The following is a 16,256-nucleotide window of genomic DNA, read 5'->3' as shown; positions in this document are numbered from 1 at the left end:
TTTCCCTCCCTCCTTCTCTCTCTCTCTTTTTTTTTCTTTTTTGGGTCACACCTGGCGATGCACAGGGGTTACTCCTGGCTCTGTGCTCAGGAGTTACTCCTGGCAGTGCTCAGGGGACCGTATGGGATGCTGGGAATCGAACCCGGGTCAGCCGCGTGCAAGGCAAGCGCCCTACCCGCTGTGCTGTCTCTCCAGTCCCTCCTCTCTCTTTTTCTCTCTTTCTCTCTCTCCCCTCTCTCCTCCCCCTCTATCTCTTTCTCTCTTTTTTTCTCCGTCTCTCTCCCTCTCTCTTTCTCTCTCTCTTCCCCCTCCCCTTCTGGACATTCAGGATCAGGACCATCCTGTTGTTCGTCGATTACATCGAGCAAGCCCCAGTAACGTCTCCTTCGTCCTAGCCCTGAGATTTTAAAAAGTGCCATATTCAAGGCTCTTTCAGGGTTAGGAGAATGAGACCCATCATTGTTACTGGTATTTGGCATATTGGGTGCGCCACGGGGAGTTTGCCAGACTCTGCCGTGTGGGCAGGCTACATTCGGAAGCCTGCCGGTTTGTCCAAAGTAAGAATGAGATAAGATGTCACGCAGCCGCAAATGCAGTCGTGCGCTTCCGGGAGCTGGGTTTTATAGTCTCTGGGTCTTGGACATTGATGGGATTACACAGCGCCAGGGGTCCAGTTGGCGGGTGTGATATATATATATATATATATATATATATATATATATCTTCGACTTGGCGACATTATGGTTTGAAATAAAGATACCCGAAAGGTTAACATGTATATCCCTTTTTATTTTTAATCTTTGAATTCTTATTTAATTTTATTTTTCTTTTGGTCTTGGGGCCACGCCTGGCAGTGCTCAGGCTTCCTCCTGGCCCTGCTCTCCAGAATCACACCAGGCAGGACCCAGAGATGCTGAGAATTGAATCTTTGTCACCTCGTCTCACTGGATGAGTTCTCTGGCCCCTGTTTTATTATTTTGGCGGTGTCCAGACAACGCTCGGGAGAACCAGGGTTTCCTCCCAGCGACTCAGCGCGAGGCCTGGGATGTGAGCCACAGAGGCCACTTGGTGCCGGGGATCTCCAGGACCCCCGGGCAGGGCTCAGCAGCCCCCCAGGGCCTGGTGGTGCTGGGGTCACACTGTTGCTGTCGCAGGGGGCTCAGTCTCTGTGCTGCTCAGGGCCCTCCCGGTTTGGAGGAACACCGAGGGCTGCTGTTCGTGCCGTGTGCCTGGGTGGGCCCTGGCACGCTGGCCCAGGCTGGAGTTGGGCGGGAGATCACATCTTGCTGCATGTGAGACCCCATGCTCAGTCCCACAATGCTGGCACTGCTGTCTCCACAGCAACAGCCCGAAGAAAGGAACCGGCCTGGGGGTCTTTTTTGGTCACTGTCTCCACCTGGGCCCACACCCCTGTTGGACCTCTAGAAGCATCCAATACTTGGGGGTGCGTGGAGCCGACCCTGGGTTGTATGTGGGAGGTGAGGGGCATACCAAGAGCCAGAGATAATCCAGAGTGTAATCGCGGGGGTCGCCCTCACCGGGGTGGGTTCTGATTCCCAGGGTGTCGGGAATGAGGGGCAGGGGCACCTGGGCAGGCCGCTAGGCATGTCCTACAGTGCAGGTGAGGACCTGGAGAGATTACAGCAGGCAGGCGCTTGCCTGGCACACGGCTGCCCTAGCTCGATCCCCGGAACTCCATACGGTGCCCGGAGAAGCAGCAAGAGTGCTCACTGAGCACAGAGCCAGGAGCAATCCCCGAGCACCGCTGGGGATGGCCCAGAAAAGAGGGAGCCAGACGGGGCCAGAGAGAGCACAGTGGGCAGGGCGCTGGCCTTGCGTGGCCGTGTTCCATCGTGACACCCCGTATGTCCCCTGGAGCCTGCCAGGAGTGATCCCTGCGTGCAGAGCCAGGAGTAAGCCCTGAGCACCTCTGGGTGTGACCACCTCCCCCCCAAAAAATAAATCGACAGAAAGAGAGATGCAGTGGGCATACGGCACCCTTTCCCTCTGCAGCCTGGAGCAAAGCTGACGTGTGGCCCTGTGCTTCCTTCCGGGGCTAACCCCACCACCACGCCCCATAACTGTCTTGTCCCTCCCTCTTCTTGAACTTTCTTTAAACATCAGGCATAAAAAGTCACTCACGGTACAGTTATTTCGGGCATTCGATGTTCCAACACCAAGCCCCCCATCAGTGGGATCTTCCCTCCACCATTGCCCCCAGTTTCTTCCCCCTCGGAAGGCACAAGATTAGTTTATAATCACTTATTATGACAAAATGGTCAGTGGGACTGTCAAAAACAAAAGTTCAGGGGCTGGAGCGATAGCACAACGGGGAGGGCGTTTGCCTTGCATGCGGTCGACCCGGGTTCGATTCCCAGCATCCCATAGGGTCCCCCGAACACTGCCAGGAGTAATTCCTGAGTGCGTGAGCCAGGAGTAACCCCTGTGCCTTGCCGGATGTGACCCCAGAAGCAAAAAAAAAAAAAGAAAAAAGAGGTTCAGTGAAACGCGTGAGAATTGTTATCTATCATACAGTGGTGTTATTAAAGCCTTTGAACGAGAACTGGCCGAGCTGCCACCAGCTGAGCCTTCTGTCGCTGTCTCGGCTCAGTGAGCCATGCTGGCATCTGTACTACTTTCCCCTTATTTGCCGAACGCCTCGGTATGGTGGGATTTGGAGGTGTGTGTTCACATGTGCTGCTGCGTGCACCAGGAACTCCAGTATCTGTGAGCCTGGGATGATTCTCAGCGCATGCTCTCCCGAGGGCTCCCTAGAGGTTTCAGCCCTGAGACCCAGGTACCCTTGAGTTCTATCTGCTTGTCTTAACCGATAGAACTTGTCTTCTCTCCCAAGGTTCCTCCTGAGGCTATGAAACTGGGCTGTTTCCGTGGCAGGGGCTGCCGTGTCCTCCCTTCTACTGCTGGGCAATACCACGCATGAGTCTCCGAGCTAGTTCAGTGTCTGTGATCTGTTGCCCGTGTGTGTGTGTGTGTGTGTGTGTGTGTGTGTGTGTGTGTGTGTGTTTGAGCTCAGGGCTGGTCTCGTCAACCCCCAGCCCCTGAGATCCGCCACCCCCTCTAGGTTCTTGTTCCTTCTCCTAGCCCGTGGCCTGGACATTGCAGAACCAGGCAAGACCACAGTGGTGACGCACATGTCGCAATGGAGCGGGTCTTGTGGATTTTCTGGTTTTCCCAGTGCCTGTGAAAGTTGGGTTTGCACTCAACCTAACACGGGTTGTTGCACACAGCACAGCCTTGTGCCGGAAAACCACCACATGTGCCTTCCTGAACCGTCAGGCAGTCTCGGAACTGTTGGAACAAGGGCTGGTGCTTGCCAAGGGCGGCTCCGGAGCTGCCTGGGGCCTAAAGTGTGGTCAAGCCAGGCCGTGCGGCCTCCGTGTGCTGCTCACTTGCCAGTTCAGCCCTGCACACTGGCGGGTCCCACTTCCTGGGTGTTGCTGCAATCCACAGAGGGCACAGGGGCAGGCCTCAGTGCTGACCCGTTCTGCACCCGGAAGCAGGGGCCTGGGTCAGGGGGTTGGTGTGGGGGACAGGGCACCACCAGGTCCTCGCTGTATCGGGGGGACCAGCAGTGCTGGGAGTCAAAGCTGGGCCTCGTGCATGCAAAGCCTCTCCCCAGCCCTTGGAGCCATTGGTTTGACTCTGAATTTGAATTTTGAGGAACAGTCATTGAGTTTCCCATCGCGCTTGGGTCCCCCCAACGCCATGCAATGGCCCTGTCCCCACATCCTCAGCAGCACGTGATGCATTTGTGGGTTTGTTGTGTTTTTTTTTTTGGCTTTTTAGGTCACACCCAGCAATGCACAGGGATTACTCCTGGCTTTGTACTCAGAAATTAATCTGGCGGTGCTCGGGGGACCATATGGGATGCTGGGAATCAAACCCATGTTGGCTGTGTGCACAGCCAATGCCCTAGCCGCCGTGCTATCACTCCAGTCCCGTTATTCGAGTTTTGATGGTATCAGTTCGGTCACACTTTGGGTAAACTTTGAGCTGAATTTTATGAATGATGTGAGTCGGTGTCCCTTTTTTTTTCTGCTTTTTGGGTCACACCCGGCGATGCTCAGGGGTTACTCCTAGCTCTGCACTCAGGAATCACTCCTGGTGGTGCTCGGGGGACCATATGGGAGGCTGGGAATCGAACTCAGGTCGGACACGTGCAAGGCAAACGCCCTCCCCACTGTGCTATCGCTCCAGCCCCTGGTGTCTCCTTTCATTTAGGGAAAAGGGGTGTCTGGTGCTCCCTGCGTCACTGATGGGAACAACGCTGTCAGAGGAGTTCCCCCCAAAAAACCTTCCAGGTATTTCTGAGCAGGTGGTTTCGGGATCTTCAGGGACGGGGCTGCAGATCTCCCCCAAGGCCCTGTGCCCCGGGGCATTTGCAAGATGTTCTGGGGGCCCTGCAGGAGTCTCCTCACTGTCACCCAGCAGCCATCGTGATTGAGGACTTCCAGGGCCCTCGGATGGACGCTAATGTGGAACAGGAAGTGGACAGAGTGGCCGAGCCGCGGGGGGCCCGAGGGGGCGCCCCTCTGTTGATCTGCAAACACAGCAGCCCGGCAGAGAGCAGTGATACTGAGGCAAGGGACAGGCCCCTTGGCCTTGGAAGTGGGATGAGCACCCCTGTTTACAGCAGAGGAAACTGAGGCAAGTGGAGTGAACCCCCAAATTACAAAACAGGAAGTGATTAAACGGGACTGGAACTCACATCTCTGACAGGGACACACACGGGCACCCCGACACACGTGCACACACGCACTCATAGATGGGACTCATGGGGTGTAGGGTAGCCCCTGCACGGACCCAGGACTCCAGGCATCCTTCCCCCGCCCCGCACACACACTATGGGCCACAAGGGGGCGCACGGGCACCCCTGCACAGACCCTGGCACACGGTCACCCCTGCACACGCTGGGACCCACGGCACCCCTGCACAGACCCGAGGAGCACGGCACCCCTGCAGGCGCCGGGACGCACAGCACCTCTTTACAGACCCAGGGCGCACGGACACCCCTGCACAGACCCAGGGCGCACGGGCACCCCTGCACAGACCCAGGGCGCACGGGCACCCCTGCACACAAGGGACGCACGGGGGCGCACGGGCACCCCGCACACTCCGGGCGCTCCCGGGGGCGGCGCCGAGGCGGGGCGGCGGGCGGGTCCCCGGGCGGCGGGGCGGGTCCCGCTCGGAGGAAGCGTCGTCCCCACGGCGGGACAGCGGCCGGCCGGGGTCCCCGCGGGCTCGGGCATGGAGGCGGAGCCGCAGGTGTACCCGGTGGCGGGCGCCGCGGGGCCGCAGGACGATGAGGACCGGCTGCGGGTCCCCGACGGGCCGGCGGCCCCGGTGAGCGGCGCGGGGGGCGCGCGGGGCCCGGGCGGGCAGCGCGGGGGCGGGCGCCGGCGGGGGCGCGCGCGGGCCTCGGGGTGACGGCCGCGCGTGCCCCTGCAGCTGGACGAGCTGGTGGGCGCGTACCCCAACTACAACGAGGAGGAGGAGGAGCGCCGCTACTACCGCCGCAAGCGCCTGGGGGTGCTGCGCAACGTGCTGGCGGCCAGCGCGGCGGGCGCGCTCACCTACGGCGTCTACCTGGGTACGGGGGCGCCCGCGGCCGGGGGGGCGGCCCGGGCGCGCCCCGAAACCCCCCCCCGACGCCCAGGCTGGGAAAAAGAAACCTAAACGCTCGCGGGGTTCCTTCCTCTTTCGCTTCCCGCCTGCCGTCCCCCCAGCTGCCGCGGCGACCGCCCCCCGCCCACCCAACCACGTGCTGGGGACGGGGGTCCCCGGGTCCCGACCGATCGGAACCTCGGAGAGGGACCCCTAGACAGGGGCTGCGTGGGGCGGGGGGCTGGAGTCCCAAAGTGCGGAGAGCTGGCTGGGGGTTCTCGGGCACCTCACATGGTCCCCTGCGGGCTGCCCAGAGCAATCCCTGAGCACCGAGCTGGGAGTAGCCCCCGCACCGCGGCCCCCAGATCACGAAGGGAAAAAAAATTCAAGAATGGGGGAGGCCAGCGGGTCTCGGGGGTCTGCATTCAGACGTGGGCGGGGTGGCAGGATGCCCCCCACTCTCCTCCTGGTGTTGGAATTGGGGTCCCCGGGGCCGCCCTGTGCCCAGGCCTCCTGCAGATGCAGCTGGTCCTGCACTACGACGAGACGTACCGCGAGGTGAAGTACGGCAACATGGGGCTCCCCGACATCGACAGCAAGATGCTGATGGGCATCAACGTCACCCCCATCGCCGCGCTGCTCTACACGCCGGTGCTCATCAGGTGGGCGCGCAGCTGCCCTGCTCTGGGGCGGGGCGAGCTTGGCGGGAACAGCTGCTCCCCTGAGACACAGGAGTCACAAGTGTGGCCAAGCCGCACGTGGGGGTCTGTGGCCTGGGCCACCAGGAGCTTCCTGGCTGTGAGCCGAGGTGGGAGAGCATCTCATCAGGGACCCCCCACCGCCAGGCCCGGCAGCCCCGACAGCTGGAGTTGGGGGGGGGTTGGGCATGTCTCACAGACAGGGCACAGCATCACAGAGGGTCTTAACCCGAGCCCCCAGGCAGCAGAGGGCACCCCCCCCAGCCCGCTCCCACCCCGTCGGGTGGAGGTCTCTGCTCAGACGGGCTTTAGTTGCTCCTCGTTTCAATAAAGACAGAACCTCAGCGAGCCCTGGAGCTCCAGAAGCAGCAAGGAGGGGTCTGAGCCACAGCACAGCGGGGTTGCACACAGCCACCCCGGGTTCGATCCCCGGCATCCCATTGGGTCTCCTGAGCACCCCCCGGAGTGATCCCTGAGCGCAGAGCCAGGAGTAACCCCTGAGCATCGCTGGGTGTGTGACCCCACCCCAAAAGAAAAAGAATCATCAGCGAAACCAGGACAAGATCACGGCTTCTCCCAGGCCGTGCAGTGGCCGCTGTCTGTGGTCCTACTGGAGGGCGCGAGTGGCCGCTGTCCACTGTCCTTGCTTTTCCCTTTGCGGTGCTGGGCGTCAACCCCGGGGCCTCACACCTGCAAGGCAAAGGCTTCGCCACTGAGCCCGGGCCCTGGCCCTGACTGGCCCTGGCTCCCACTGCCCGCTGCGGAGAGGGGTGCCCGTGTTTTCCAAGCAGACGCTACAGTCGGACTGTGCTTAAAGCCGTTTCCTGTTTCGGAGCTGTAGGGGCTGTTTGGGCCACATCCAGCGATTTTTTTCAGGTCTGACTCCTGGGCTCTGCACTCAGGGATCACTCCTGGTGGCCTCAGGGGACCTGATAGGATGCCGGGGATCGGACCTGGTCAGCCACTTGCAAGGCAAACGCCCTCCCCGCTGTGCTATCGCTCCAGCCCCCGGCTGTTTTTTTTTTTTTTTTTTTTTTTTGCTTTTTGGGTCACACCCGGCAATGCACAGGGGTTACTCCTGGTTCATGCACTCAGGTATTACTCCTGGCGGTGCTCGGGGGATCATATGGGATGCTGGGAATCGAACCCGGGTCGACCACGTGCAAGGCAAATGCCCTCCCCGCTGTGCTATTGCTCCAGCCCCCCCCCCCCCCAGCTGTGTTTTAAGTGTAACTAAAGAACTGGCTTGTTTATCCCTGTCTTGGTAGAAAAAGTTATTGTACACCCAAAGCTTTGAGCTTTGTGGAATCTAGAGGTTCCTGACGAAGAGAAATACTAGTAAATAAAGAAAAAAAAAAACCCAAAGCCCCCTGGAGTTCTAGGCTGACCAGCCTCATGCCTTATGGGGCCCCTAGTGGGTCTGCTGGTCACTTGTTAACCCAGCCAGGCTTGTCCTGGGGGCCCACAGGGAGGAAACCGACTGGCCAGCCACAGTGGCCCATGGCGGAGGGCAGGAACCCAGGTGTGGACCTGGTCAAGTCGCTTCCTTTTCTGCCTGCCCGGCTCAGCTGGGCTGGCTTCCTGGGTGTGGGCCTGGGCTCGGCATGTGACTGTGAGAGCTACTGGCTTGGTGACGCTGCCAGCCCGGGCCCAAGGGTGCGGGGACCCAGCTGCCCACCCGCACCCGTGTCCCCCTTGCTGTGGCCGCAAGAGGCGCTCTGAGCCCCCATCCTAGGGCCTGACTCCTAGACGTGGGATCGCGGCCCAGCTCACAGCCGCCAGCTGCCACGTGGGCATGGCTGCTCCGCCAGGCCACCAGGCCAGCGTCTGCCTCCCGCCCAGGCCTCACAGGCTGTTTTATTTGCAGAATGGGAGGTAGGGACTTCCAGGCAGCACTCAAGGGGCCCTGGAGCGACAGAACAGAGAGGAGTGCACTGGCCTTGCTCACAGCCAACCTGGGTTCAACCCTGGACACCCCCCCTACGTCCCGTGAGCCCGCTAGTCATGATCCCTGAGCACAGAGCCGGGAGTAAGTCCTGGACATGGCCACGTGTCCCCAAACCAAAATAAAGAAGTATAAAAAACTCTGATCCGGGGACTGGAGCAATAGCACAGCGGGTAGGGCATTTGCCTTGCATGCGGCCGACCCGGGTTCGATTCCCAGCATCCCATATGGTCCCCTGAGTACCACCAGGAGTAATTCCTTAGTGCAGAGCCAGGAGGTACCCCTGTGCATCACCGGGTGTGACTCAAAAAGTAAAAAAAAAAAAACCCTCTGGTCCTTGACCCCTGACCCCTGACCTAGCCCCCCCCCCCCCGCACCACCCTGCCACAGGTTTTTCGGCACCAAGTGGATGATGTTCCTGGGGGTGGGCATCTACGCCCTCTTTGTCTCCACCAACTACTGGGAGCGCTACTACACCCTGGTGCCCTCGGCCGTGGCCCTGGGCGTGGCCATCGTGCCGCTCTGGGCGTCCCTGGGGAACTACATCACCAGGTGAGCCCTGGGCCTCGGGCGAGGGGTGGGGGGTCCGGGCGTCGGGCAGGAAGCGGGGCGAGCCTGCCCCCTCTGTGCGCAGGATGGCCCAGAAGTACGACGAGTACGTCCACTTCAAGGAGCGGGAGGAGCACGGCCCGAAGAAGCGCCCGCCACGGGGCTCCCACGCGCCCTACCTCCTGGTCTTCCAGACCATCTTCTACAGCTGCTTCCACGTGCGTGTGGGGGGGGGCGGGCCCAGATACCAGGGGGCCCCCCGGACCCTTCAGCCCCTCAGCCCCGGGGCCCCCAAGTAACAGACCACTCTTCCCAGCCTGCCTCCCTTGGCTGCCCACACACTGGGGAGGGCTCCTGCCCCCAGGCCTGCCCGCCCCCTGCCCCCAGACCACACCCGTGCCCCCTGCTTGGTCCAAGCTGCCGTCCTGCCCACAGCTGAGTTTCGCCTGTGCCCAGCTGCCCATGATCTACTTCCTGAACCACTACCTGTATGACCTGAACCACACGCTGTACTCCGTGCTCAGCTGCGGTGAGTGCTTGGGGCTTCGCCTCCTCCACAGAGTGGAGGTTCTTTGAGCATCAGAGCGTGCTGTGCAAGGCCCAGAAGCGACTGATCCAGCGTGGTGGGGGAGAGGAGGGGTGGGTATCAGGGAAGGCTGCCCGGAGGAGGTGCCATCCGTGCTGAGGCGGGAAAGCTCTCTTTAGGCCCCAGTCAGGCCAAGTGAGTGGAGGTGCCCCACCCCGCAGAATTTGAGGCTGTAATTCGGGAAGTGGGAGGACGCTCCTTGCCATGGGCGTCACTCAGCTCCAGCCTGCTCGCTGTGAAACCCTTGCCCTCGCCTGCCCCATCTGGGTGCTGCCGCCCGGTCTATCACTGTGTGTGTGTGGTGGGGGGGCCTCACAAGGCCGGCCCTGCCCTCCGCAGGTACCAACAGCCACGGCATCCTCAGCGGCTTCAACAAGACGGTCCTCCGCACGCTGCCGCGCAGCCGCAACCTCATCGTGGTGGAGAGCGCGCTCATGGCCGTGGCCTTCTTCGCCATGCTGCTGGTGCGGCCCGGGGCAGGGGCGGTGGGCAGGGGATGGGGCGTCTGTAGGCTACTATGGACTCCAGGGGCCCCGGCCTGGCCTGGGGATGAGGGCTGTGCGGGGAGGGTGCAGAGGCCCAGCCCCAGCCCAGGGAGGCAGGGTTCAAACCTGGGGGGTTGATAATACTGAGCAGTGTAAATGAGATTTGGGGAGTGACCTTGACCTGGAGGGGGAGGGGTGCGGCTAGGGGCTGGGGTCTGGGTCTTGGGGGCGGGCCAAGGTCTGGGGTGGGGGGCGTGGCCTGGACTGAGGGCGGGGTTGCAGTTTGGGGTGGAGCCCGGGCTGGATGGGGGCGGGGTTGCAGTTCAGGGGCGGAGCCTGGGCTGGAAGAGGGCGGGGTTGTGGTTCGGGGGCGGAGCCTGGGCTGGAAGAGGGCGGGGTTGTGTTTCGGGGGCGGAGCCTGGGCTGGAAGAGGGTGGGGTTGTGGTTCAGAGGCGGAGCCTGGGCTGGAAGAGGTCGGGGTTGTGGTTCGGAGGCGGAGCCTGGGCTGGAAGAGGGCGGGGTTGTGGTTCGGGGGCGGAGCCTGGGCTGGAAGAGGGTGGGGTTGTGGTTCAGGGGCGGAGCCTGGGCTGGAAGAGGTCGGGGTTGTGGTTCGGAGGCAGAGCCTGGGCTGGAAGAGGGCGGGACTGTGGTTCAGGGGCAGAATCTGGGCTGGAAGAGGGCAGGGTTGTGGTTCGGGGGCGGAGCCTGGGCTGGAAGAGGGCAGGGTTGTGGTTCGGAGGCGGAGCCTGGACTGGAAGAGGGCGGGACTGTGGTTCGGGGGCGGAGCCTGGGCTGGAAGAGGGTGGGGTTGTGGTTCAGAGGCGGAGCCTGGGCTGGAAGAGGTCGGGGTTGTGGTTCGGAGGCGGAGCCTGGGCTGGAAGAGGGTGGGGTTGTGGTTTGGGGGCGGAGCCTGGGCTGGAAGAGGGTGGGGTTGTGGTTCAGAGGCGGAGCCTGGGCTGGAAGAGGGTGGGGTTGTGGTTCGGAGGCGGAGCCTGGGCTGGAAGAGGGTGGGGTTGTGGTTTGGGGGCGGAGCCTGGGCTGGAAGAGGGTGGGGTTGTGGTTCGGGGGGCGGAGCCTGGGCTGGAAGAGGGCGGGGTTGCGATTGGGGCGAAGCCTGGGCTGGGAGAGGGCGGGGTTGTGGTTCGGGGGCGGAGCCTGGGCTGGAAGGGGATGGGGTTGTGGTTTGGGGCGGAGCCTGGGCTGGGAGGGGGCGGGGTTGCGGCTCAAGGGCAGAGCCCGTGCTGGAGAGGATGAGGTTGTGCTTCAGGGGCGGGGCCAATATCTGCAGAGTGTCAGGGGCGGGAGGGATCCGAGGGGCAGAGACCTAGGGGTGATGTCTCTTGGTGTTATGGAAGGCGGAGCTGAAGATGAGGGTGCAGGGAGAGCCAGAGGAGGTAGGGTGATGCTTTGGGGGACAGAGTCACAGAGGCCAGGGCGGTGCCAAGATTTGTGGGCGTGTTTGGTGGGTGGGGCCTCGCTGTGGGCGTGTCCCTGGGCGGGGCTAGTTGCGGACCCGGCCTTTCCCACCGCGTCTGCAGGTGCTGGGTCTGTGCGGCGCCGCCTACCGGCCCACGGAAGAGATTGACCTGCGCAGCGTGGGCTGGGGCAACATCTTCCAGCTGCCCTTCAAGCACGTCCGCGACTACCGCCTGCGGCACCTCGTGCCCTTCTTTATCTACAGCGGCTTTGAGGTGCTCTTTGCCTGCACGGGCATCGCCCTGGTAAGGAGAGCATCAGCGTGCTGTGAAGAGTGAATGTCAGATACACGAGTCGTTTTGAAGTACCTGAATGTGTGCGCATGTGCGTCCCCAAACTCCATCCCGCCCTTCTCTTAGCTTTCCCTGGGCCCCCTCCACCCGGAGCAGGTGACCTTACTAAATGCTTGGTCAGGCTGCAGGAGTGTCAGGGCCACACAGCACTTGGTTTCATGAGGGCTGGGAGGCGGGGCGGGCAGCCTGGTGCTTTGGGGACTGCCCAGACGTTTTCTCATCCTCGGTCCCCTGGAACCTTCCAGGATGCTGGAAGGGCGCTGGGCCCGGTGGCCTGCAGAGGGCAGAGTGTGACTTAAGATGAGGCTGCCTGCAGGGGGCAGGGCCCGAGCCGTGGCCATCTGCCCTCCAGCGCGCGCCCCTCTCCGCAGGGCTACGGCGTGTGTTCCGTGGGGCTGGAGCGCCTGGCCAACCTCCTCGTGGCTTACGGGCTGGGCGCGTCCGCCTCGTCCCTCCTGGGCCTGCTGGGGCTCTGGCTGCCCCGCTCGGTGCCCCTGGTGGCCGGGGCCATGGTGCACCTGCTCCTCATTCTCGGCCTCTTCCTGTGGGCCCCAGCGCCTCGGACCCTGCAGCACATGTGGACCCTGTACGTGGTGGCCGTTCTGTGGGGCGTGGGCAGTGCCCTCAATAAGACCGGCCTCAGCAGTGAGTACAGCCTGGGCCCTGGGGCTGCGTGAGGATGCGGGTGAGGGGCACCGGCACCCTGGGAGAGTGGCCTGGGCCCTCTGGGCGGGGAGGTCAGTCATGAGGTTCTGTAGCCATGGGGGGCCTGAGCCACCATCTCAGGAAGTCGGTATTTAGAGCTTGGGGAGTAAAGTCCCCTTGGCCGGATAGCTCCAGGGGACCCAGCTCTCGACAGTGACCAAAATTTGACAGGACTGTGCCAGGCCCAGCTCCCTGTCTGCACAGCCCGACTTCCTGTCTCTTCTTTGGGGACCCGAGAATCTAGGGACCTTCTTTGGAGAATGAGTGCATCTGTCTCCCCATGGTTTCGGGGTTTCTTTGGGTTTTTTTTTTTTTTTGAGATGCTTGGGGCTTACTCCTGGCTCATGCACTCAGGAATTACTCCTGGTGGTACTCAGGGGATCATATGGGATGCTGGGAGTCGAACCCGGATCAGCCATGTGCAAGGCAAACACCCTCCCCGCCGTATTCTCTCTCCAACCCCCGCACCCCATGTTGGTTTGATTTGCAGAACACTTGTTTCCCCAGACTGTGTGCCCTCCCCAAGCCCAACAGGCAGAGCTGCAGGGTCTTGTATCACAGGGGGCCTAGGAGGATGGGCGGGAGGGCGTCTCCCAGCAGCAGTGGCCTTTGGGGGTCGCAGGAAGGGGCTGAGCAGCTTCTCACTCTCTCCTGACGGCATCACACCTAGCATCTCCACTAGGGGACGGACCAGGACCCCCAAACCCGGGTTTTCTGGGGGCTCAGGGGGCTCAGGGCAGGGCCGAGGAGGGGGCTGGGCCCCAGGGGACAGCACCCCTCTTTCTCCGCAGCACTTCTGGGAATCCTGTACGAGGACAAAGAGAGGCAGGACTTCATCTTCACCATCTACCACTGGTGGCAGGCCGTGGCCATCTTCGTGGTGTACCTGGGCTCCGGCTTACCCATGAAGGTGGGCTGCTTCCGGGCACTCAGCCCCCTCTCGCCACCTCAGGGAGCAAGTTGGTTTCAAGGGTCCACCTGGCCTCCAAACTCTGTGGGCAGGGTCACTCGCCAGACCCGGCACCTCTCTGCCTCAGTTTACCTATCTGTGAAGGTGTTCACTCTGCTCTTTCCGGGGTGGTTTCAAGGGTCCACCTGGCCTCCAAACTCTGTGGACAGGGTCACTCGCCAGACCCGGCACCTCTCTGCCTCGGTTTACCCATCTATGAAGGCGTTCACTCTGCTCTTTCCGGGGTGGTTTCAAGGGTCCACCTGGCCTCCAAACTCTGTGGACAGGGCCACTCACCAGACCCGGCACCTCTCTGCCTCGGTTTACCCATCTATGAAGGTGTTCACTCTGCTCTTTCCGGGGTGGTTTCAAGGGTCCACCTGGCCTCCAAACTCTGTGGACAGGGCCACTCACCAGACCCGGCACCTCTCTGCCTCGGTTTACCCATCTATGAAGGCGTTCACTCTGCTCTTTCCGGGGTGGTTTCAAGGGTCCACCTGGCCTCCAAACTCTGTGGACAGGGCCACTCACCAGACCCGGCACCTCTCTGCCTCGGTTTACCCATCTGTGAAGGCGTTCACTCTGCTCTTTCCGGGGTGGTTTCAAGGGTCCACCTGGCCTCCAAACTCTGTGGACAGGGCCACTCACCAGACCCGGCACCTCTCTGCCTCGGTTTACCCATCTATGAAGGCGTTCACTCTGCTCTTTCCGGGGTGGTTTCAAGGGTCCACCTGGCCTCCAAACTCTGTGGACAGGGCCACTCACCAGACCCGGCACCTCTCTGCCTCGGTTTACCCATCTATGAAGGCGTTCACTCTGCTCTTTCCGGGGTGGTTTCAAGGGTCCACCTGGCCTCCAAACTCTGTGGACAGGGCCACTCACCAGACCCGGCACCTCTCTGCCTCGGTTTACCCATCTGTGAAGGCGTTCACTCTGCTCTTTCCGGGGTGGTTTCAAGGGTCCACCTGGCCTCCAAACTCTGTGGGCAGGGCCACTCGCCAGACCCGGCACCTCTCTGTCTCGGTTTACCCATCTGTGAAGGCGTTCACTCTGCTCTTTCTGGGGCTGCATCCCAGCCCCAATCTGGATGCCTGAGGGTCGTCTCTCTCCGTGGCCGGGCCCTTTGACCCCAGCCACTGCCTGGCCCTTCTAGCAGCCCCTGCCCCCCTCAGCATGAACCAAGGAGTAAGGACAGAAAGCGTAGCCATGACAACGCCCTGTGTGCCGGGCCGCAGCCCCGGGGGTGGGAGGTGCAGAGCAGACCCTCCTCTTGATGGCTCAGAGCAGTCGATGCCACTGGATCCCTGTCACCTCTAGAGACAGAGGCGCTGCCGTCTGCACTTAGGGGAACCGAGGGACGGGGACCCTGAGGGAGGAGCATGGGATCCCCTAACCCCCCGGTGTCCCCAGGCAAAGCTGGTGGTGCTGCTGCTAACACTGGTGGCAGCCGTGGTGTCCTACCTGTGGATGGAGCAGAAGCTGCGTCACGGATTGCTGCCCCGTCAGCCCCGCATCCCGCGGCCCCAGCACAAAGTGCGCGGCTACCGCTACCTGGAAGAGGACAACTCGGACGCGAGTGACGGGGAGGCCGAGCCTGGCGGTGGTGGAGCAGGAGGAGTCCCTGAGGACTGCCTGGAGGAGGAGGCCCCTCCTGCTGGGACCCGGCCAGGCCCCGAACCAGTCGCCTGTCGCCGGCCTTGCCCCTATGAACAGGCGCAGGGAGGGGACGGGCCAGAGGAGCAGTGAGTGCCCACCTGCACCTCTTCCAGAGCGGGGGGTCCCCTGAAGCTTGGACTGAGCCACCTCCAAGGTGGTTGGGGGCCTGAGACCCCTGGGTGAGACCTCGGGTTTGAGAGACAGTACGAAGCCCCCACCCCAGGCTAGAAAGAGGATCTCTGTCAGTCTGTCTGTCTGTCTCTCTCCCTCCCTCTCTCTCCCTCTCTCTTTCTCCTTTTTCTCTATCTCCTTCTCTCTCTCCCTGTCTCTCTTTCTCCCTCTCTTTCTCCCTCTCTCCCCTCCCCCCCTCTCTCTCCCCCCTCTCTCCTCCATCTCCTCTCTCTCTCTCTCTGTGCGCTAACTCGCTGCGAGCTTTGCACCTGCCGTGGGACTGAGGAGCGACTCCACGGAATGAGCAGTAAGGAGCCTTGGACCCGTGGGAGCATCAGGCTGCGTGGGACGTGCGCGTGGGCCTGGCTGATCCCAGACCTGGCACGAGACCCCCTGCCTGACCCCCCCCCCCCCCGCCGCTGCAGCTGCCAGCCCCATCCCATCCACCTGGAGAAAAGCCCAGAAAGTCCCCAGGTGCCCGCAGTGACCGAGGGGGCTGCCAGTTCCCTGGAGATGGAAAGATCGGCCCCGGGCCAGAAGGACAGGACCGGGTTAGGCTGTTGGCTCACGTGTGGTGGGCCCCAGTTCTACTCCCGGCTGCGAACACGGCCCCCAAGCACCAGGACTGATCCCTGAGCGACACTGGGTGTGGCCCAGCCCAAAAACATAAATAAGCTTTAAATAAAGGACGGCTGTCCAGCGGGCGGGAGTCTTGTCTGCACGCGGCCGACCCGGGTTCGATCCCCAGCATCCCACATGGTCCCCTGAGCATCTCCAGGAGTGACTCCTGAGTGCAGGGCAAGGAGTAACCCCTGAGCATCGCTGGGTGTGACCCCCAAAGTAAAAATAAAGGACAGTTCTGAGGCCCAGGCTCTGGCCCCCCGCCCTGGTCTTTTCCTCCCTGGGGCGTTTCCTCCCTGCCGGCCTCTCCCAAAGGGACTCCTTTGGGGGTAGGACCCATAGGTCATCTGTGCCCCGTATGTGGTGTCCGAGCCCAGGTCAAGTGTCCAGCCCCCGCCTCGGGCCCTGAGATGCAGAGCTGGTGCGGGGTCTGGAAGCTCAGGGGCCCGCCGCCCCCCAGAGTAGGAGAGCCCAGTGGGAAGTGCTGTGGAGGCTGG

General features: G+C 62.2%; 1 protein-coding gene across 1 annotated transcript; it reads left to right on the top strand.

Moving 5' to 3' along the window:
• Positions 1-5,194: 5,194 nt before the first annotated feature.
• On the top strand, positions 5,195-15,898 carry UNC93B1 (unc-93 homolog B1, TLR signaling regulator). The gene is made up of 11 exons (XM_056131760.1): positions 5,195-5,364; positions 5,470-5,611; positions 6,134-6,287; positions 8,659-8,820; positions 8,903-9,035; positions 9,253-9,346; positions 9,743-9,867; positions 11,427-11,609; positions 12,029-12,302; positions 13,154-13,272; positions 14,722-15,898. The coding sequence occupies exons 1-11, from the start codon at positions 5,269-5,271 to the stop codon at positions 15,055-15,057; spliced, it is 1,818 nt and encodes a 605-aa protein (XP_055987735.1). The 5' UTR covers positions 5,195-5,268; the 3' UTR covers positions 15,058-15,898.
• Positions 15,899-16,256: the final 358 nt, after the last annotated feature.

This window comes from Sorex fumeus, unplaced genomic scaffold (genome assembly GCF_029834395.1).
Source record: "Sorex fumeus unplaced genomic scaffold, SorFum_2.1 ptg000093l, whole genome shotgun sequence".
NCBI classification, from domain to species: domain Eukaryota; kingdom Metazoa; phylum Chordata; class Mammalia; order Eulipotyphla; family Soricidae; genus Sorex; species Sorex fumeus.
The sequence above is the reverse complement of the archived record's forward strand: the minus strand, read 5'-3'. Positions and strand labels throughout refer to the sequence as shown.

Excerpts from the sequence above, each read along its gene's own strand:
- UNC93B1 (XM_056131760.1), top strand. The coding sequence starts at position 5,269 with ATGGAGGCGGAGCCGCAGGTGTACCCGGTGGCGGGCGCCGCGGGGCCG. Across the intron at positions 8,821-8,902 it reads CTGGGGAACTACATCACCAG|GATGGCCCAGAAGTACGACG; the intron begins GTGAGCCCTGGG and ends CTCTGTGCGCAG. Across the intron at positions 9,347-9,742 it reads GTACTCCGTGCTCAGCTGCG|GTACCAACAGCCACGGCATC; the intron begins GTGAGTGCTTGG and ends TGCCCTCCGCAG.